The sequence below is a fragment of the Lutjanus erythropterus genome, chromosome 8 (genome assembly GCF_056507025.1).
Source record: "Lutjanus erythropterus isolate fLutEry1 chromosome 8, fLutEry1.hap2, whole genome shotgun sequence".
Taxonomy (NCBI): domain Eukaryota; kingdom Metazoa; phylum Chordata; class Actinopteri; order Lutjaniformes; family Lutjanidae; genus Lutjanus; species Lutjanus erythropterus.
Window position 1 is genome coordinate 21,626,163 of NC_139324.1, and position 22,799 is coordinate 21,648,961.

General features: G+C 37.8%; 2 protein-coding genes across 2 annotated transcripts; one reads left to right on the forward strand and one right to left on the reverse strand.

Moving 5' to 3' along the window:
- The first annotated feature begins 849 nt into the window (after window positions 1-849).
- On the forward strand, window positions 850-6,726 carry pdcl3 (phosducin-like 3). Its single transcript, XM_084724888.1, has 6 exons — window positions 850-996; window positions 1,841-1,958; window positions 2,146-2,236; window positions 3,184-3,327; window positions 4,166-4,374; window positions 6,124-6,726. The coding sequence occupies exons 1-6, from the start codon at window positions 991-993 to the stop codon at window positions 6,270-6,272; spliced, it is 717 nt and encodes a 238-aa protein (XP_084581014.1). The 5' UTR covers window positions 850-990; the 3' UTR covers window positions 6,273-6,726.
- Window positions 6,727-6,922: 196 nt separating this feature from the next.
- Window positions 6,923-12,003, reverse strand: nms (neuromedin S). The gene is made up of 7 exons (XM_084724889.1): window positions 11,829-12,003; window positions 10,252-10,298; window positions 9,988-10,044; window positions 9,335-9,361; window positions 9,197-9,250; window positions 7,796-7,870; window positions 6,923-7,129 (listed from the first exon to the last, which is right to left on the reverse strand). The coding sequence occupies exons 1-7, from the start codon at window positions 11,899-11,901 to the stop codon at window positions 7,097-7,099; spliced, it is 366 nt and encodes a 121-aa protein (XP_084581015.1). The 5' UTR covers window positions 11,902-12,003; the 3' UTR covers window positions 6,923-7,096.
- Between the last annotated feature and the right edge of the window lie 10,796 nt (window positions 12,004-22,799).

Genomic DNA, 22,799 nt, shown 5'->3' on the forward strand with positions numbered 1-22,799 from the left:
CTCATTATGCATTTTATGAGTAAATGTGCTTTTTATTGCATTAGATTTATGTGACTACTATTTTGCAGTGTATACTCGATGCACAAAGTACAAAACATGATATCATGAAGGAACAATGCTGAAACAATGCCATCTTGGATGCCCCTACTGCCAGGGGAGAAAAGCCTGGTAAATTGGCCTCAAGGGTATCTATCCAATCCTATTCGAGAAAATGTGATGCTCTACATAGGATGTCCTACATGCTAGAAAATATTTGGCCTCAGTGTGAATCTAAGGTTGGCCAACCAACAAGGATAAGCAAGCTAAGCAGTAATTCTCATGAAGGGACATTTAAATTAATGATAAGACTGGTATAGTTTATTCTATATATCCATTGTTTTTGTCAGTGCATATTGTTTATTTCTAATAATTATTTTAAATGTATTTTTCGTCGTGGATAATTTATTTCAATTTTGATGCGCTTATCCTTTCTCCATCTTGATTGAGACTAAGTAGACCAGCTTAATTTTAATTTTGACGAGGGGCTGCTTTACAAATAGTGTGTGTGTGTGTGTGTGTGTGTGTGTGTGTGTGTGTGTGTGTGTGTGTGTGTGTGTGTGTGTGTGTGTGTGTTTGAGCAGCAGCACCTGTTTGGTTTCGCTCTCGGCGGCCACAAATGGAATGCTGCGTTCCCACTCCTTTTATGGTCATATCGAGCCTCAAAAGGAAGTTGGTGTCACTTTTATTATGGTCCGACCCAGAAAGTGACTATTCCGCATCTTTTTAAAAAGGAATTTCACTATATAAAAAAATACAAATATACCGCCTGCGTTTGACTTAAGATAAGCGTAATTAAAGTGATTTTATTTTAACCGTAGACGAATTGTTTGTTTGATTTCAATATTCATGGGTTTTTGTTTCTGTCGGAATCGGTCCGTCAGCGGTCCTTCTGTTTCCGTGTCTGGGAGGAGAGCAGTGGTGTGATTTCAGAGGAGACTTTTATCTGTCAAAATGCAGGTGGGTTAAACTTTATTAGCCTTTTAAACGCCGTGGTGTAACGTTGCTAAATTAGATGAGTTAACATCGGGCGATGTCGCTGTTGGGTAATGAGATAATTCAGGGCACAGCTTCGAAATTTAGCTAGCAGTGTAGCTGGGCGTATCAACAGTCTAAATGTTAGCTTTACTGTTACTGTAGCTAGCTAGCAACTAACTAGTGCTTAATCCCCAAACCTGTCTAAAAGAGACACAGAACATGACATGACATTGACATGAAATTGACATGAAATTAGCTGCTACGTATTTGTCAAGGGAGTTATCAAAAAATCAAGTGTTTCAAATTAAAGGGATATGCCAGACAGAAAAGCTGTGAACGAGGGCTTCTCTGCCTAGACTCTATGGATGTAAGTTTAATTGTATAGCACCTTTCAGAAATACGTAACTTTCTTTTAGACCTCCACATAGATCATATTCATTCAACTTTGTTTCACTCTTCATTTCTCTCCTGGTCTTCTGCGACCCCCTGCTGTGGCTCTGTGCCCCCTGCCCCCAGGGTGGCCGACCCAAGTTTGGGAACCAGTGTTTTAGACTATTATCTGTAAATATAATTGAGTATATTTTGTGCTCAAACAAGCACAAAACACTTTATGGTCATTCACTCTGTGGTTCATTTCTAGTTTTGTGTTAGAGATGGTAAACTTATTAGCAAAAAGACTGAGAAATGGAACTCTGACCGTGGCAATTTGTCTCATGAAATCTTACAGATTTCAGTTTTGATATTGTTGTTTTGCTCACATTACATGCCAATGCTAAAAGGAACTCTGAGTAACAGCGCTCCTATATATGCTTTGTTTTCTCCATAGGACCCGAACGCAGACACAGAGTGGAATGATATCCTGAGGAAGAAAGGCATTCTTCCTCCTAAAGAGGAACCAAAAGATGATGAAGAAGAGGAGGTGGCCCTCCAACAGCAGTCTGTCGGTAAGAGAGACAGTTGGTTAGTTAAATATCGATATTTCTTTGCGGCTTAATGTGTGAGATGCCTGTTTTTGGTTTGGTTTTATTTGCAGATGTACCACTGAAAATTCTGTAAATTACCTCAAATATGATATGTGATTCTATTGAGAGTGTAAACAGTTGATGTAACTGTTGTTGTCTCTCCGAGCAGTTAAAACTTATGAGGACATGACACTGGAAGAGCTGGAGGAGAATGAAGATGAGTTTGGTGAAGACGATGAGGCTGCCATTGAGATGTACAGGTGAGTGAAGATTAACCAGGGAGAGTTCTGGTGTACTGAGCATCCCCTGGTCATGTGTATTATACAAAAAAATATATAATTAACAATAATAATATAACAGCCAGAACAATGAGCATTTATTTTAGATATGTTATAGAGTCACCTGACCAGGCTAGCCTGTCAGTGTGTCTTTGTGTCAGTAGTCCAGCTGTGTTGATAACTGTGTTTGTCCACTGGGAGTAATTTCAGTACTAAAGTACCTTTTTTTTAGTACTCTGTCTTGACTCTCACTTTAGTTTAAAAATTATCCTTGTATAGCAAATAATCATATATGCACATTCTGTTACCTGGACTGAACTAGCATTTTTGTAGACACATTAGTACGTTAGTATTTGAATTTTGAATCATTGTAAGACATGAATTATATTTTCATCTGTCTTTGACATATCAGTTGAAGGTCCAGTGCGTAAGATTAAGAGGGATTTCTTGGCAGAAACTGAATATAGTATTCACAAGTATGTTTTCATTAGTCCATAATTACCTGAAAATAAGAATCTTGTGTTTTTATTAACTTAGAATGAGCCCTTTATATTTAGAGAGGCCATGGATCTTCTTCCATGGATGCTGCCTTGCTGTATCACAATGTTTCTACAGTAGTCCACAACTGACAAACCAACAAACACTGGCGGCCTTTTGTGTTTTTCATGAGTTTTGTGGCCACGGTATTCTCTCCTACAGACATGGAAGGACAGGGTGAGGAGGGGTCTTTGCGGTCTGCAAGCTCACCGCTAAATGCCACTAAATCCTACACACTGGTCCTATGGGGAAATTTTCTGGTCAAGAAAATACTTCAGATCACATTAATGTGTAAACCTCTGACAGACTCTGACAGTGAAATGAAGCTTCTGTAATCTGAATCTGACTGAAGCCCATTCAGTCTGACTGATGTGACATGTGTCTCCTTGCAGACAGAAGCGTATTGCAGAGTGGAAGGCGACTCAGGTGAAGAACATCTTTGGGGAGCTGGGGGAAATCTCAGGGCAGGACTACGTCAAGGAGGTCAACAAGGCTGGAGACGGCATCTGGGTAGTGCTGCACCTCTACAAACAGGGGTAGGTCATCCAACAAAATCGAGTAATTCAACAAGAACGCAGGAGAAAAATATCTTTGTGTTTTTACAGGACAGAAAAGAAATCAAGTTTATTTATTGCTTGATACTGCTGTGTGATGTGGGTGAACTGACCCTTTTGACTGTTTAATCTCATTTACATACATCTTCTCTGGATAGAGAATATGTTTTGTTCTCTGGCCTCTGATTAACTTCTCACACACAGCTGTTAAGTTAATATTTAGATTTGTTTTGAGTTGTGACTCTTTTGTGTCTGTAAGGTTTTACACAGATAGTGATGTTATGTATGGAGTATTTAATTTGTTGTAGCTCTTGAAATGTTAGCTGGGCAAAAATTCAAACTGTGAAACAGGTGTTCTGGGGAAACGTCTAAAATCTAAAGTACTCATGAGTGTATTTACAGCATGTTGAGTGAGACTTGATCACCAAACCCTGGCAGATTAAATAATGCTTTTTGTAGTGCTGAAAGTAGTCAATTAGTAGATTGGATGATTGGAAGCAAAACATCCAACGTTTTCTCTCTTTCCAGCTTCTTAAATGTAAGCATTTGCTGTTTTTCTTTAATTTGTATCATTAAACATTGAATCTCTTCTTTTGGACTGTTGGTCGTACAAAGTAAGCAATATGAAGACATCACCTTAGGCTCTGAGAGCATGAGATAAAAGCATTAGAGAGACTGATTGATAATAATAAAATATTACTTGGCCCATCAGTCTTCTCATTATTGCCTACTTTGTCTTTAACCAAAGCAGAAAGTGAGCATAAAGTGCAGTACTAACAGATCTGTATGATATTTTCTCTCCCTTTATCTCTTTTCCCAGTATCCCTCTGTGTACTCTCATCAACCAGCACCTGAGTGTGTTGGCCAGGAAGTTCCCGCAGACTAAGTTCCTCAAGTCCATCTCCACCACCTGTATCCCCAACTACCCTGACCGGAACCTGCCCACCATCTTCGTCTATTTTGAGGGAGAGATGAAGGCCCAGTTCATCGGGCCACTCGTCTTTGGTGGCATGAACCTTAAAGTTGAAGGTAGGACTTTGAACACACACTTAAACCTACAGGGCCATCAAAGTGTATCTCAAGTGAGATTCCATTGTGACTGAAGTAATGGACATATACACATGAACGTGGATTTGTTGACTCAGCAGATTAACATGTTTATACTAGTCATTAAAAAAAAAACACATACAGCTGTTGGAGCATTAGTTTTGCCATTTGATCTCAGCTTAGTGTCAAACCTTTGTCTTTCAAAAAATAATTTTTTTAAATCATATTTTAATCCTTTAATTGTTGCAGCTGTAGTCTAGTTTTGGACAGAGAATTTGGGCAAAGATGCTTTCATAAGGCTCAGTCTCAAATTTTGACAAGTTATGCTTTAAATTTAATAAGCTATATTAATGAAAACAGTTATCTCCAGAAAAGCTGAATCATTTCAGTGACGGCCCACTAAAAAATACAACTAACTCAAACAGATCTTTATAGGGATGATTTGGATTTTTTTCTTTTTTTAAGTTATGTTTTGGGGCTTTTTTGCCTTTATTGGATAAGACAGCTGAAGAGCAGACAGGAAACAGGGTGAAGAGAGAGGGGATGACATGCAGCAAAGGGCCGCAGGCAGGAGTCGAACCAGCGGCCGCTGCAGAGGACTAACAGCCTCAGTACATGGGGCAGATGCTCTACCAACTGAGCTATAGAGCCGCCCCTGATTTGGATTATTTGAAGAAGTTTTGTTTGAGGTAGTTATCAATAGTCAGTAGTTGCAGGTTGGCACGCCTTCACTTTGGAGAAGCGGAAAGTACCACCACAGAGGTTAAGCAATGTACTACTGTGGACAGGGTCAGCAGCAAAACACATTTTAGCCACTTAATAAAGGTTCGCCTAAAAAAACATAAATATCACTTTAAGTGTACACTACATTTAGAATATTTTCACTGCTTTTCCATGCCATCAGACAGCTTTTTCTGAGGGGAAACTGCTGTAAGCCAAATCTCTCCAAAGCAACCACACTCCATAAGGAAAATCAGTAATTTTATCTAGCAGAATACAGGAGTTGCTGGACTACCGCTACTAAGTTTGTTTGTGTTATAGTGTGAAATTGGATAATCTGAACTAACCTTTTAAAACATCAACATCACACAATAACACAAACAAACAAAATGATTGAGGCAGCGATAGGCTAGCATCTCCTGTGATTTGCAAGGTAAAATCAGTTTTTTCTCAAGGAGTCTGGTTTCTTTGGAGTGGGTAGGCGTACAGCAGTTTCCCACCAGAAAGGCTGTGTGCAAAGTAAAGCAGAGACAATATACTAAATATAGCATAAACTCAAACTTATGTATTTATTTAAGTGCTTAAAATACATGTTGCTACTGACCCTGTCCACAGCAGTACATTGCTTAGCCTCTGTGCTGGTACTCCTGTCTGCTTCTCCAAATTGGGGGCATGTCGACCATCATCTACTGTAAGTAAAACACTGACTATCGACAATTATCTCGTACGGTCCCACTTCAAATAATCCAAACAATTCTTTTAAGCCTCCTACAACATCAAAATTGTCACTAGACACTGATAGTGTATTATGGTGCTAAACCTAATGCAGTCCATTGCAGCAGCCCTGCAAAACATTCTACCTTTTAGTGATAATGTCAGGTTTTAAGTGTTTTAAAGAAGTGTTGATTCAGCTTTAAGATCATTGTGGAAGCTTTGTGGTAACAGTTACATCCTGTGCATTTCATCACACTTTATAATGAAGTGTTTATTTGTCCTCTCTGCCCCACACAGAGCTGGAGTGGAGGTTATCAGAGAGTGGGGCTGTGAAGACAGATCTGGAGGAAAACCCCAAGAAGCAAATCGAAGACAAACTAATGTCATCGATCAGATGTTCGCTTCCTACACGAAAGGACAGTGACTCTGAGGACGAGGACTATTAGTGAAAAAAAAAAAAGCCAGACTCTCCAAACCAGAAAGGCCGTGTGGCCGCTACTCAAGAAAAACTCAGAGGACCTTAAAGCATCTGATGATGGTTTCAGCAGGGACAGAGAAAGGACGACATCTCCTTTATCCCTATATACATGTTATATTTTGACCATGTCAGTGGCGTTTTTTATACAGGACTCAATCCTGCCGACACTTGGACAGGACTGTCATATGGAGAGAATCTAACCTCTGACCTTGTTGTTGAATCAGCCAGCCTCCGGTGCATCACTGTGCAGAAAACAGCACAACAGTCTCTTTCTCATTTGAATAAACATCCAACTGAATCTTTACAAAAGCATCAAAGACAGATTTTAACTTTTTTATTATGTTTCATTATAATTTTGTCACAAATGTACATGTACATTTAAATCTGTTAAATTAAATGTGAGTTCACCTCTTTTGCCACAATGTTTGGTGCTGTTTTTTTGTTTGGAATCTGTGTCACTGTTGATCTTAAACAACTTTGATGATGATTTGGGTGTTTTGTTTGTATTCTGACACCCATGTCTCATATAACAGTACAAGATGACACATTTTTGCTTGGAAACAGTTCACATTGACTCACACCAAAGCAGGAAGACACATGGCAGCCATGGCAGTGCAGTTCTTTTTTTTTTTTTCCGTCCATTACAATCATTTATTTTCTGTTAACAAAAGTAATATTTCTGTCCAGAGAGACATGTCAGAGATGCTGTGTGTTGCCCCACCAGTCAGCTGCCTCAACTGCTCCTCCTCCATTGAGCCTGATTCCCTTTTTTTGTCCTTGTATATTTGTCTTCTACAACATCCCCTCTGGCAGACCTCGAATCTTCTGTTTCATTAGGAAGAAAGAGAAAAGTCAGTGTCAGCAGTGAATCGACCCTGATCAGTGATGTGATTTACGCTGTCTGTCTTAATCACTACTTCACTACTTCTACTTCTTTGCCCTCTGACTAGAAAGCTTCATGAAACACTTGACTTCTTGTAGGTACAACAGAAACAGTGAAAGTTCCTTGTTCTTTGAGTTTGTTGATTGTTGTTCCTCACTGATGTCGAAAGGTGCTGATGATTTTCCTGCCAATAAAACAGCAGTTCTCCAATAGGTTGCAAGATGTTGAAAAATAATGGTCTACTTCTCAATTTTAGATGTGTTTTCTCAAATCTTTACTTTTGTTTGTTGTTAAAGTGACAACAGAAAACCCCAGATTACTTTCCTCAGAGCCTAGCTCTGTGGTGAAATGATCAAACCCATTTTGGAAACAAGAGAGGAGAAAGATGCATGTTCACTGAAGAGGTAAATTAAAAGCTATTGTAATGTTTTGCATTACATAGTAATAACAGTTTTAGTAATGTTAGCCTATTGCTTTGCACAAACAAGTAACTTCAGCAGGATTTGGAATTTGCATGGAGGGGTAAAAAATGTTTTAAATGTTCATTAATTTACTCTATGGAGACAAAATTTTATATGGCTGACAGATAAAAGTTAACCTTTTCTTACCAAAAGTACCACCTTCTTATTTCTCCTCTGAGAAAGCTTTGGGGAAAGTCGCAGCAAAGGATGAACTGAGTGAGACTGGAAAGAGGAAAGAGGAGAGTTAAATCAGAGAGGTGATGAAGTAAGTGGTGACCCGCTGTTTGATAGTGAGATGATATCAGATATGGCTTCATAACAAATCTGTTAAAGTACCTGTAGTAGCACTGACAAAAGTATGTGATACAATACAATTTATAGAAATGCAAAATAAAAAAAATTAGATTATAATCCCTCAGTATGATTATACTGTATGTCCAAACCAGTGAATGTAAAACTGGCTTTGGTACCGACTGAAATACGTCCAGGTCCTGATGAGATATTTCCTACATCTTCATTTAGCAAGTTTTGCAGTTTTGTTCTTTGTGTTTATACACTTAGCATTTAAAAGTTTTGACTTCTTTTGTTTCATATTTTTTCAGTAGTGAAACCCAGATAACAAATTGACACTAGAACTGTAAAAACAATGAACAACCAGCCTATAAATAAGATTTCAATTCTAAATCTAAAATCAACATTTTGGTGATGATTTGGCTTTTGGCTCCTCAAAGGTTCGGTAACACAGCTGCTCACATCAGAGCAGTATTTCAACAACAGACAAAATATGTGAATTTTCTAACTGGCTGCCATTTTAATGATTTGAAGTGTGAGTGATGATCCTTTGCTGTACTGAAGTGTCAAATATCAGAGTGAGCTAACAGGACTCAGGTGGGTGACATCATCCTTGACCAGAGGGACAGAGGCTGTGTTTAGTTGAATATGTAAGTCTAGTCTGCCTGACTCATTGATCCTTTATCAGACTGAAGTTTGTAACAGTAAGAATCTATGACTCTGACCATGGCTCTGAAATATCAGCAGCCTGACTGTGCTGTGTGTTGATGAATCCATGGCGATATCTGTGGTGCTGAAGTAGCAGACTGATTTGTAATTGTCACTATTTCTCTGAGTTGCACCATTCTGTCATTTTGTCTTGGATCTATAGCATTCTCTCAACTATATACTAGAAATACTTCAGTTTAAACTACAGTATATTGTAACCTATATATTCTGCAGAATTGTGTCACCTTTATAATCAAAGTAATATGTAGCAACATTCATTTGCAGAGGAGCAAGAGCCTGGACCAAGCCAGCTCTGTAACAAAATGCTGCAGGCATTGACTGCCACCCCCTGCTAAAAAAATAAGAAATAATTGAGGCTGTACTGAAGTGAACCAGCTCCATTCAACAATCATCCTTTTCCAAATCTGTTGCCCTTTAAAATGTCCAAAAGTGATGCAAAAACAGTGACATCAAATAAAAGTAATGACATTTTAAGACATCAAATCAGAAAGATGATACCACCAGTGGTTTGTTTGTTCCTTTGCTCACCTCATGCTGTAAAGCTCCTACAGAGTTGCGTGCTTTAGAGTAATGAAACAGGAACTGTAAAAAAGAGAAATTCAGACAGTTAGTGGACTGCTGCTGAAAAATAACAGAAAATAAAGAGAAATTAGTTCAAATACTTACTCTTTTGAAAACATTCTGAACGTGCTCCTGGAGGGGGGGAAACACAATTTTCTTTTAAAAACAGAAGTAACATGTAGCCCCTCATTTTGTCATGATAAGGAATTACTTAGTAAATACTCAATATCATGACCTAATCATTACACAATAATTCATTAATATAGTATCTCCCAGTCTATTCTCTGGTAACTCATCATTATCTATTTCAGTCCTCAAATCATTAGTTCATGTGAATGAACAAAAATGCATATTTGCATACATGCATGTAATGTATTTAATACATATAGTGTCACATATCTGTGAGGATGGAGGTGCAGCAGGTCCAAAACCTGATTAGCAGAATCAAAAAACATTTTACAACCAAACCCTGTAAGGAGCCTCCCACCAGCCTCAAAACTGTTCTGTTTCACACAGTATCATTAGCACACAATTGTCACGTTAATTACTGGGAACTGATCAGATCATCACTGAGTAGACATGCCTGATGGGAAATGTGGCACTCAAATGTTAATGCTACCACTGTCTCCTGTTTAATTATATCAAGATGTCAAGTTAATTTAGGTATGATAATATAGTATGGTATATCTGAGAAATAATCGATATTATTTACATTTAAAATGACTTTAAAGTGTCATTTGTGCTTGCTCTTCACTTACCTCATTCTGGTCTCTCCACAGAACATCATTCAAATCATCACTTTGGACGTCTCGCACCTGCAGACAAACAACACACTTCATCATAAATCGACACTGAATGCAACACGCTGACAACTGAAGTCACTAGGAGAAAACAAGAAATGTTTTATTTCCTAATAAAGACATTTGGACTTTTGGATCTTAGTATGTTCTCTTGCATATTGTTCTTTTAACAGACATCACATAAGCGGTGATGATCACATGAGACAGAAGACAATTCCCTACCTTTCTGAAGACTATCCCATCTTCCCACTGATCAAAAGGACTGGCTTCTGAGTGAAGAGCACATGTGAGTGAGTTACAGGTCAGTCGTACTGGAAACATCTCACATCTCAGTCATTTAATTACAAACAACATAATGAATATGTATATATATATATATATATATATATATATATATATATATATATATATATATATATATATATATATATATATATATATATATTAGCCTGATATTAAGTGCAGCAAATAAGTAAGTATAATTTTGAGATACCTTGAGTATTTCCAATTTTTTCTACTTTATAATTCAATTCCATTTTACTCCATTTGATAGCTGCAGTTAACCAAATAACAATAACAATATAATATATGCAACATTATAACAATCTGGAAGGATGTTCATTAGTACTATTACTTTTAAATGTTTAAGGAAAAATTGCTTCTAATACTTTTGTATTTTTACATAAGAGAAAATGTAACTGAGTATATTTTACATTAGGCCTTTCTACATTAAATGTTTTGTAAGGGACTGTAAAGGATTTAAATACTTCTTCTACCACTGATTTTCTCTAATAAGTCATGCTTTGTAAAAGGTTTATATGTTGAATTGGTCTTTATATACTTTATTAATGCTTTACAGGTCACTGACAAGGAAATTTTTAATTTTAATTTATTTTCTTTAATTACTTTTCCTTATCTCTTTGATTTTAATTGCAATTTCAAAGTGCATTTGCAATTTTAATTGCTTTACATAATATTATATTGCATTAATAAAAGCCTGCAGTTGTAATCATGTTAATAACCTGTTGATAAATTGATTTTCATTTTTCATTTTTCGTAGATAAGTGTGAACATAAGGTCTATCTAAACCGACAAAACAACTTACTTTATCCCTACAGACTATAAACACCCACCAGTTGTTCACAACATGGCAACCCATTTATTCTCCTTATAAATGGCTTAAGCCAGATAAGTATTTACAAATTATTTGATAACAGTTAATACAAACAATAACAATTAAGACATTAATTACAAAAATAAGAGTTACTCCTAAAAAAAACCCCTTATAAAGTAGGTTAAGATTAAGAAATTTGCATGAAAACTTTAAGGGATAAGACAAATAAGTTAGATCCCCATTAAACTAATGATGATCATCAATTAATGTGAATGATTCTCAGTACGCTTGAGTGAGGGATTTAACCTCTAAACTTAACAAATATTCACAACTTCACAAAACAGAAGGAATCATTAGTTTACTTTCATCTGTGTGTGTGCGCGTATGTGCATGCACTTGTGTGTCTTTTGGGAGATAATGAATATATTTCTAAGCTTTTAAGCTTAAAATAAGAATCTTCATGTAAAGTTGAATTCAGTACTCATTGGCATTATTTTATCTGCTGTCACTTTGATACATGTTGTGTTTCCCAGGATCCCCCAACTAGATGTTTTAAGAGAGTGAATCCACGTCAAAAACAAGGAGAGAAAACTCACATTAAAAGGTCAGTTAGTAATTTGATTAAATTATGTCCTTGAGTTAGTCCTTGTTTTAAAACACCTGCTAATTTAAAAGGCTCACCCACCTGTTGTGCTCCAAGGTCCAAGAAACCAGAATAAACATAAAAGAAAAAATTGTCGCACAGTTGGCAGAGGCATGACTCTGTTTTTCTTTCTCTGTCCTCTTCCTCTCTTAATTCCTCTCAAGTTTGCTGTCTTCGGTTCGGTTTGGTTCGGTTCGGCTCAGTTCGGTTCGGTTCGGTTCGGTTCGGTTCAGGCTGCCTTGTTGAGCTCAGTCCCCAACAGCTGTGAGATCTGAATACTGTGCCCTCTGCCCGCAGCAGTTTAAAAGCAGACAAGCGTGTGGGCTGACAGGCGTCCTCTCATACGCAGAGGTGACCAATCACACCGACCCGGTCATCAGCGCACACTTGCGCAAGTCCAACGCACCCTCCACCTCTCTTTCTCACTCTCTCCCTCTGTCTCTCTCTGTCTGTCTCTCTCTCACACACACGCACACATTGTTCTGGGAATAACTGCACTGGGAATACTGGGCTGTTTTTTTTTTTTTTTATTACAACTGATGTAACCTGGACTGTGTGCCGCTGATGTCAGGATGTTAATATGACAAAGGAAATAGATGATGTCCCTGATGAAAAGCAGCTAAAAAAACTACATTAAATGTTAAAAGGGAGTGAATGTTTGAATAGAGAGCCCTGTGACATCTTTAATTTTAGGGGTCTTGTTTTTAAAAACAGATACGGTGTGTGAGGCTCACTGAAAACTCTTATATACAAGGAAAGGAAAGTCTGTAGTGTGGAGCCTTATGTGCAGTGATGGGCAAGTTACTGAAATTTAGTAACTAGTTACATTTATTAGTTACTACTCTCAGTAAGTACTGTACCATATTGTAAAAGTAATTAGTTTCTTGCACAATTTTGCATTATTTTTAGATGTCTGCTTTAATTCTGTTATTATTGCACACAAAGCTATATTATTTTGGTGTAGCTATATTATTTCATTTTAGTTATATTATTTTAGTTTAGCTGTATTATTTTAGTGACAACTGTCAAGTTTTTATCTATCACTGCACCCATTATCACTGATAGATTATTATTACTCCTGACCACCAGAAGGCAGCAATTTCTAGTGTCTATGTGTAAAATACACTTTCATTGCTCATAGCTTAGATGATAGCAGGATTTAGTAGAGACCCCAGGAAGCTGGATTTGTTAACCTGATGTTGCTACAGTAGTTAATAAATATAAATATGATGATCAGTTTATATTATACAGTGATGATAAGGGAGCACACATCGCCTGACTTGGTTTGTGCCATCATGAGGCCAGGTGGTGTTAGATCATAGATTCGGGCAATAGGCTGTATTTGTCTGCTCTGCCCTGCAGTTTCAGGTGAGAGGAAAGCAAAGTGTAACAAGTCCATTTAAATTTCAGTCATTGTAACTGCATTATTAATTTGAGAAAAGTAACAGGTTACATGTCTAGTTACTGCAAAAAGTGGCGGAATGACAGTAGAAGAAGCAGATATCAAAGGCATACTATGCACCAACCAAAAAGTTGTTACCCTCAACGTATCATTGTACTAACTATAACTATATAATTTTACATAATATGGTGATTTTCTCTTGAAGCAACTGTGCTAATTATTCAGACAATGTGTTTTTACGTTTCGAAAGATTGCCCCCTCCCCTCATATGCTGCACAGTGGTTTGGTCCACTACCTGCCATCCCCACACAGATTAGCCCTCGATATGAGATGAGTGTCTATGGAGCAAACTCTTAAAGCGTGTGGTGTCTGACCTCCAGTAAGCAGCTACTTTGCAAAGATAAAGTTCAGGCAAAGTATGTCAGCCGTTTTTCTGCACTAATACCACTCAGAAACATAAAGCACATTCAAAGAGTACATTGTGTTCACTCCATTACCTCACAGTTGAATCTTGTGTGTCATGTCTCCCAGTGTACGCCTGTGGAAGCAGGTCTATCCTTAATTAAAATCTCTATAACTCACTGAATTTTCAACTGATTTCCAAGAGATTTGCTTTGTAGACATGTATTTATGATTAGGATATTTGGTTACGTTAAAAATGCTTGAAAATGATTTTAATACCAACACGCTTTGTTTTTTGCACATGGTAATAGTAATATTTATATAGTAGAATATTTAAGATGAGCTCACTTATATAACTGGGTTGACTGTATTCTTTTCTACTACATGTAAAGAAAACTGAAGTTTAGTCAGTGGGTGTTGCTTATCTCCTACAACTGTTAATGAAAATTTTCAGTAAACACTGCTAACTTGTATCCTAAATTATTTTATTAATATAATTTATATAATTACTTTAAAAAACATGAAGATGCTGGTATGACCCTTATCAATTATCCAGTATATAAAGGTAATTATATATATTAATACAACAGCTATCACTTACCCCCCTCAAAAACTGGTGTTGAGAAAGTTTTCCACTCTTGATAAGTTGGGCAAATTATATTGATGGCACAAACAAACTATTGCTACTACTACACCTATTACCAGTGAATCACTGATTCACTAAATAATAATGCAGGTAATGAGTCACATTTGTTGGTAATGAGGGAGTGAGGTTTTATAGGAAACATATTCAGTCTGCCCCACATGATGTGGTTGTTTGGTAGTCATGTGCAGTCAATGATGCAGACAAGTGTAATAGCAAAGCAAATAAGATGACACATGATAAGACACGTTTCATCTGAGGGCAACAATATTGAAAATGGGAAAAGGATAGGTGAGATTATTTGAAGTGAGGTTGTAGGAGGTACTTAACCATAGTCAGTGTATTATCTACAGACAGGCTGCTGTGGACAGGGTCAGCAGCAACCTAAAAAAAATCAATATCAGTTTAAGTGTATGCTATATTTAGAATACTTTCACTGCTTTACCTTGCCTTCAGACAACCTTTTGTGAAAGAGATTCACTATGATATAAGCCAAATATCACCCTCTCTCACTCAACCAGGCTCCATTGGTAAAAACAGTAATTTTACTCTGCAGAACGCAGGAGTTGCAGGTCTGCCGCTACCTTGACCTGTTAGTTAGTGTTATTATGTGACGTCTGTGAGTCTGAACTAACCTTGTAAAACATCAAAATCGCACAATAACATAAACAAACTTTTTGAGGCATCAGTAGCCCAGTATTCCTGTGCTCTGAAAGGTGAAATTATTATCTTTGCCACTGTGGTCTGGATGGTTTAAAGAGAGCAATATCTGGTTTGTATAACAGCAGTTTCCTTCAGAAAAGCCTGTCTTACAAAAACAACCCCAAGTCAGAAAAATAATCTAAGAATAAAATTCTCTTAAACTGATTCTGAGCCTTTCTACCAGGTGGTTGCTACCCTGTCCACAGCAGTACATTGCTTAGCTTTCTGGAGTGCTAACTGTCATTTACTGTAGGCAACACACCAACTACGGTTAAGTACCAATACTACTGTTATGAAAGTTTGCCAAGAACAGGTGTCATTGTAATTGTTTATTACAGTAAACTTCACTGTTGCAAGATCACAAGTGGATTATCTTGTAAAAAGAGGAGAATTAGTTTATTTTCTTGTTATTTCATGGAAACAAACTTTTGTTTTTACTGATATAAAAAGTAAAATGTTATCACATTATTTTGAGGTAGCAAAATTCTTGAAATATACGCTCCGCTGCCTTATTTCCAGTCATGTAAACACTGCTTCTGTCTGCAAGTTCACATGAAACTGCCATAATCCAGTCCAACAATGCCCAGTATCACATTCTGCCTCTCTGTTCCTCTCTAAACTCTTTTCACATTCATATTCAGATCAACTTAATTATCCCACACAGGGAAATTCATTTGGACACCATAAAATCTGGACAGACGCCACAGAATATGTGAATATGTGTCTGTGCCCATTTCCCCAAACCACTTCGTTGCTATTCTCTACCTGTCCACCAGATGCCATCAGACTTTTCCACCTGTCCCAGTCACCTGACTCTCACATCCACCTGCTCACCTGTTACCCATGTTTGCCCTGTAGTATAACCAGCCCGTTTAACCCTGCCAGATTGTCATGGTTGCAGTGTTAATTATGCCTTTGCTTTCTAGCCATCCAAGCCTTGACTGCTGTTACCTGGAATGTACCTGCCTGTCTGCACCCTTCTCTCTTCCTACCCCGTTCCTGTTTCCCATGGACCCTCAGTCTGTTTAGACTTGCTACCCATGCCAGTAAGCATTTGTATTTTAATTTTTGTCAATAAATCACCAGACCTTTCCTGTCTGCCTGGACTATCTGTATTTGGGTCCTTCCCTTGTTGACCTGTACTTGTCACAGTGTCAATCTCATCTTTTCCTGGTGTTTTGCTAGGTGGAAAAACACCCTCAGTTGTTTCTGGTAGAGAGATTGGTAAGGCTCCTTCTGCAGCTATGTGCTATTGGCCTACGGTCTCGCCTTAAGTTAGGTAATGTTAGCAAAACACTAGCTAACTGTCTAGCTAATGATTCATATGGATTAGCTAACAAGTTAGGATGTTGTTTTACTAACAATTTGCTATGATTTGCAAACTTAAGATGTGACTATGTTGCTTTTACAGGTTCCAAAGCAACATCTTTTAATCATCCTCCAAATTTGGTTTTCTTTTCAGCTTAGACAAGCTTAGCTCACAGCATATCTAAGTACAGGAATCAGGAAAGGAAAAGGGTGACTGAGGCTCTGTGACAGTAGCCATTTAACATGAAATAGTAAGTTAAACACGGGTCTTATCAATTGTGCAAATTAAAGTTTTGTTCCTTTCAGGTCAAACAGAGTCAGAGTGCTGCTATTGTACATGCTGCTTTACTGGAAAGGCTCTGCTATGCTAAATGTAACAGGACATTAATTAGTATCATTGGTAACACCGTTTCCCTGGTGGGAACAGCCGCCTCAGCTATATAGTTCATTAATCCTATTATTAGGCCTTGTGGATATGTGAAACTTTAGATATGCTATTATGTACTTTTTGTTGTGACATAAACCTGTTCAGGTATACATCAAAATTAGTAATTTGGAAAAATCCTGCACATTTAATGATGTTAGCTAATGTGCATTGTCCTTGGTATCTACAAGTACGTGAAGAAAGAAATCCCTGCTGTTGTGGAACAAAAGGGTTTCGTCTGCCGCTCTAAGTGAGTCAGTCGGGTTGGTCCAAAGCCTGATCCCGTGTTGTTTTATTTAGCTGATCAGATAACAGGCCTGTTGTTGGTTGAGATGTGGAGACTGTATGTGATTCTGCTCAGGGATTAACTGTTCAGATCAGATAGACAGGAGACAGACCTGAATTTAGCCAGATATTCACAGTCCACGAGGGAATCACACTGACACTTGATTGTATTCTGATTTTATGCCGAAATCTGACCTTCTCATGAAGAGTAAGATGAGTCCCCATTGTCACACAATTTGACTGTGACTGCTCACTGCCCTACTTTGTGGTGTACTTTTGGTGGAAGATTGTGAAAATAAATTCAGCTCTAAAATCATTGCCTAGTTTTTGGGGCAAAGACAATGTAACGCATGATAGCTAAAAGAGACAGAAGTGTTTCTCACAAGATGCTCTTCTGGATGTGTAAATTAGCAACTGATAGCTAACTCATTTGACAAAAGAACTTTATGAGGCAATAATATGTCAGAAATGTTTTTTATTTCTGCCTCCAAGTGGCCAAAAAAGAGAAAGAACTAAATAAAGGCACGTTGTGTCTGTGTGTGTCTATACTGCCAGCTGCTAGTTCTTTTTTATGTAAGTTTTATGATATATAATGTAATATATCAAACTGGGCTCCAGATGTATGCAAGCTCCGTTGTCCACTTAACAAATTCTTCATTACTAAGAAATGATAAATATTTTCTTTGCTTGATGGGTGCATTTTGTTTTGTAATGCAAATATTAAAAAGAAAATTTGTTCCTAACAGTTTGAGAAATTAAAAAGGATATATATATATATGTGTCTATATATATATATATGTATAGAGAGAGAGAGAGAGAGAGAGAGAGAGAGAGAGAGAGAATCATGTTTGTAAACTAAAGAGACATACTCAGCAGGCTGATTGAACCAGCTTCTGTGTTTTGTGGCAGAGATTTTTTTTTTTAAAAGCAATAAACTCAAACATTGTTGACTCTTGAATCTCCCCATGTGTAGCACATTTGAAGATCTGGTAATCATAAGCCATCTTGTATGATTGGCCTTCACAGAAACAAAGGAAATAGGAATACTTGAGCCACAGAGAAGCAGCTAAAGAGACTCTTATTCACTTTCTCATTTTAAACACGGACATGCTCTAACGCTCAACGTGCAACATAAAGCACAGCAAAGCCTCTGATCAGAAAAGCAACTACATTTCAAACGCTTAATACAGCAGTTTTATTATCAGATTTGTCTTTATTTAAGTTGCCTTCCACTGTTTAATATTTTCACGTACACATTTATATTTTTCTTCTGCTGTACAAACCAAACAAGAAGATACGTCATTTTCAGCTTTGTTTGGATTAAGAAGTCACAACTTGGACAGATTAAAAATCTTTTTATTGTGTGGCAGACAGAACATTTTTCTATCCAGATAATTGGAGGAGCCTTTGAGGATTCTGGAAATAACTTCAGTGCAGTGTTGTTTATGACCCTCTGCACTATTCTAGTGGCATGACTGTAGGGATGCCAATGTCAGTCTATCAATGGGTTGGTCAACAAAGCAGACTTTTTAGCAGAAATTTCACAGACATTGATCGGCAAGTGTTAACATGTCTGTCTGCAGGCAGATTTTCGTCACAATCGTGCAAGATGCAATAAAGTTGGAAGATGGGTGTGCTATGACCCATGGCTATTGAGTGCTCCTTTAATAATGTAGTAGTGAGCATAGATCAGAGGGTCAGCAGCTGCTATGATCCCATTTTGTGATGGGATGACACAAAAACTTAAACACACAGGCTTAACGCAAATGGGTTGATGACCACACACTTGAGTGTTTTTTATTCACTGTATTATTAATGTATCGCGTTTCAGATTCTGTAGATGTTCAACCTTTCTGTCCTTGTAATCATCACCTAGACCTGGACTTTCTCTTCAGAGCATTTGGCTCAGTTGTTAACACTTTATAAATTATTAATAAATATTATAAACAAGGTCTAACTCATGAAATTGATGGGGGCTTACTATTTGGTAAGATCCAGTTGCTGTTTACTACAAATTGATCTTATTAATGAGTTACCAACATTTTAAAGGGAGTCTCATCAGCACCTTAGTGTACAAACCTGGTAATTTTATATGTTAATTTGATATGCCAGATTTTGGCTATTAAGATATGCTGACAGCAGTGACAGGTTACTGTTGTCCTTTTTATCTAATGTTTTGAAACAACTTATTAATGAGTTCTAAAGCATTTCTAACCTTTTCACTGAGGTTTCACAGCGATTTCAATGTGTTTCTCTCAGGGCTACTGCCCCCTTGGTGGGAGCAAGAGAACTGGTGCTCTATACTTAACTCAGGATATACTGAGGTAACATGAGATAAATTATTCAAAGCAAATTGTTGGTCATCAGTCTCTGCCAGCGGAATAACCAATAGCTCCTGGTGTTTCACCTTCTGTACATGTTGTCCAGGTGAGAACTGAAAAATGCAACAGTTTTCTGCTCATGTTCAATTAAAAAACATTAGATCTGAGTGGCAGAACTTTCAGTTGCAGTGCGAAGATGCTGAACACATATGTGCTCTGCCTGTACAGCTGCTACCTGTGGGATGCACTCAACAGCAATAGAGCTTTATGGTAAAATGTCCTGCAGTCTGGTGGTTTCCAGCACAGCCTTTTGGACTGATTGGTTTGTTGCAGCAGCTGCTTCATCACTCTGAATGTTTGGTGGTTTTTCAGATGTTCTGATGTTGGATAGTCCCTGATTGCTGCCTCTGTGTGTGTATAAGTATGTTTGATTTGCTGCTGAATCCTCCTAAAGTGCAGAAGTGTTGCTTTTTGATTGCATATGATTGTGCACATAAACACAATGTTCTCCTCCATGGTGTCACAGACTGAAACGAGCCAAAAGAACACAGATGGATCTTCTCCATCTGGCAAAAAGCTGGAAAAGATTCACTTCTGCTGCCTTGTTCCCATGAAGTCAAAATCGATATTTACACATTTTTATCACATGTATTCCGCTATACGTCAGCTACGCAGCTGTATCTTGTATTTTAGTGTTTCTCATTTCCTGGAAAATGAATACTCATCCTGCACTTAGGGATGATACAAAATTTGCATCTCATGAAATGCTTTCTTTCTTGTGACAAGTGTTTCTGGGGGCTGGGCATAAAGAAACATATATATACAAAAATGTACAATTTATTGGTGAGTAACATTTACTAAAAAGTATAGTAATGTCTCAACTGTTGTAAAACCTTGCAGAAGAAGAAAACAAAAAAGCAATAATGTTCACTGTGAGCATTCAATGATAGATGAAAATGAAACAGAAACATAGCAGTAATACAGCTTAAAACATGAAGAAAGCAGTGGAAAAAGAAAATAAAAACAGAGCCGAAAAAATACTGTCAGTAACAGGAAAAATGTGTTTAAATGGGATGTACCTCAACAAGCTGACAATTATGGCGCAGTGCTGTATTATAACTCTTTTTGAAGACATTTTTTGCTGTTCAGTAGTTATTTGGAACTAAAAGAAATATTTCAAAGGTTGTGCATTATTGAGAAATGTTGGAAAACAAAACAAAAATCTAGTGCCAGTGGGGAAAAGACATGTAACCATACACTGGTCTATGGAAGTTTCGAAGAAAACAACCAGCAGATTTGAACAGAAAACAGGTTCCTGATCGTTCCTTGTTTCTTTTGTCAGGGAGTTCATCAAGCTCTGGCATTAATGAGCAAGTCCACATCACTTTGTGGTTGAGGCACATCAATGCTCTTCTCCTTATTAACCCCATAACTCAGCTTGCCCTGCCAGCCCACCTCACCTTTAAAATCACATCAACCACCTTTAAAGTCTCATCTCACAGGGTCGATGCAGCTCAAGTGCTGCACAGGGAGCGTTAACACACACAATTCAAAGGGCATTGCTCAACACTTTTCGTTGACCATGATTTGTGATCAAATTAGAGCTACAATGTTTACACTGAAGAAGCTGCGGAGTTCACTTGGTCACACCAGTTTCAAATGAGTCTTTTCCTCTGCCGTCTTCTCATTTGATGTGGAAAAAGAAGGCAGAAGTTGATGCCCGTCACTATTATTCCCCTTGATAAAAGGTAAGGTAATTCCACAAGTAAATAATGATATTATGAGGCTGTCAGGAGGACTTAAAACATTATTATTTAATATATTAATATTATAACACCCATAAATCTTACTCACTGGACCTTTAAGAGGAAGTGACATCAGAATTTAGGAGCAAAATGCAGAAATTCGCCAATGATAACTTAAAATAATGCAAAATCGGACACTGAATGGAAGTATAAAGAATGAAAACAAAGAGCTATAAAAACAAATTAAATAGACACATTACAAGCTACAGATGCTGTGGGATACACAAGCTGCTTACATAGCAAACACATATAAATGACCTATGTGAGAAGCCAATGAGATGGTGAAGCAATACACTGTGAACACGTTGAATACAGGTGAAATGTAATGGAGTATAAAGTAGCCTAAGATGGAACAACTCAAGTAAGGTAACTCAGAATTGTAGCCTTACTCAGTAGTACGAGTGCATGGATTTAACACTGCTGTGATTGGAGCTTTAGTTCAGTTCACCCAGGCCAGTCTTACTGTAGTTTTACACACACATCCTCCTATAGACCATCGGATATCTGTGAAGATTCTCAGTCATCCAGGTCATGGTATTCGTAGCAAGGGTTGTCGTAGGCAACTGGACTTGATAGACCTCTTGAAGATGTTTCGCCTCTCATCCAGATATTTTTTTTCAGTACCTAATTAAACACTAATTACCCTCCTTTACAGAGAGACTGTATGTATGAATGTGTGTTTGATCACGTGACATGCTGCTGTGTCTCACACCATCGTCACTGTGGAGTCTCTGACAGCAGAGCAGGTTTTTCAGCAGCAAGTTGTATATGTGACGCACGGTGTCGATTGTAGCTCCGTCAGCGTGAGTCAGAGGAGAGCAACACCCTCCGCCGATGAGGGGGATACGTAAACGAGAGAGAGAGAGAGAGAAAACTGTAGCTTGTGTGTAGCAGCTGACAACAATAAACAAAATGAGACACTGACTAGTCATTTCCCATGTGTCTATATAATGTTGTATATATGTGAGTTGGAACATGCAAAAAACAAAAATTATAACACAAAGTTGATGAAAGTGTCTCCTAAACTTGTTTTATTACGTCAAGAATGATTCTGAAAAAGACCGTTGATAAAATAAATACAACTCTGAAAAAATTTATTTTGTTATCTGTATTAATTATCACATTCCTGCATAATTTGATATTTGTTGGTTTTAGTGGGCACAATGTTGACATAAACCATAAACCATACCTGTACTGGTTTGTTGTATTTTGCTGTGGTTGCAGCCACGATCCCACAAAGTTCAGCTGTGGTTAAGTTGGAGACCCTGTTGTCATGTGAGATCTCTGTTGCTATTGAGGCAGAAACCCAACAGCAGTCAGAATACCAGCTGTGGTCCCAGGAACACAAACCCCAACTTACAGCCAGCAGATTCTTTAAAATATGCCACTTTCACAGGGAGTTTTCCGCCAAAGCCTTGGCATTCTGAGAGGAACTCCTCAGACCGATGCTATGAAAAGAGGTCTGGAACTGGAACCAGACATACTGAGGCAATATTCAGACTTTTGTGATGTCTCTGTGACACAGTGTGGGATCATAATCCACCCTGATGCACCTCACCTTGGAGCGAGTTCTGATGCTAAAGTCTTCAGCCCAAGAGAAACGCCCCATTTGGGCTGGCTGAGGTCAAGAGTTGTGATGTTGAAAATGTTGCACAGCTTAAACGCCTGATCACAGTTAAAGGCCACATATACCATTATCAACCGGCCTCAAGCGGACTTCA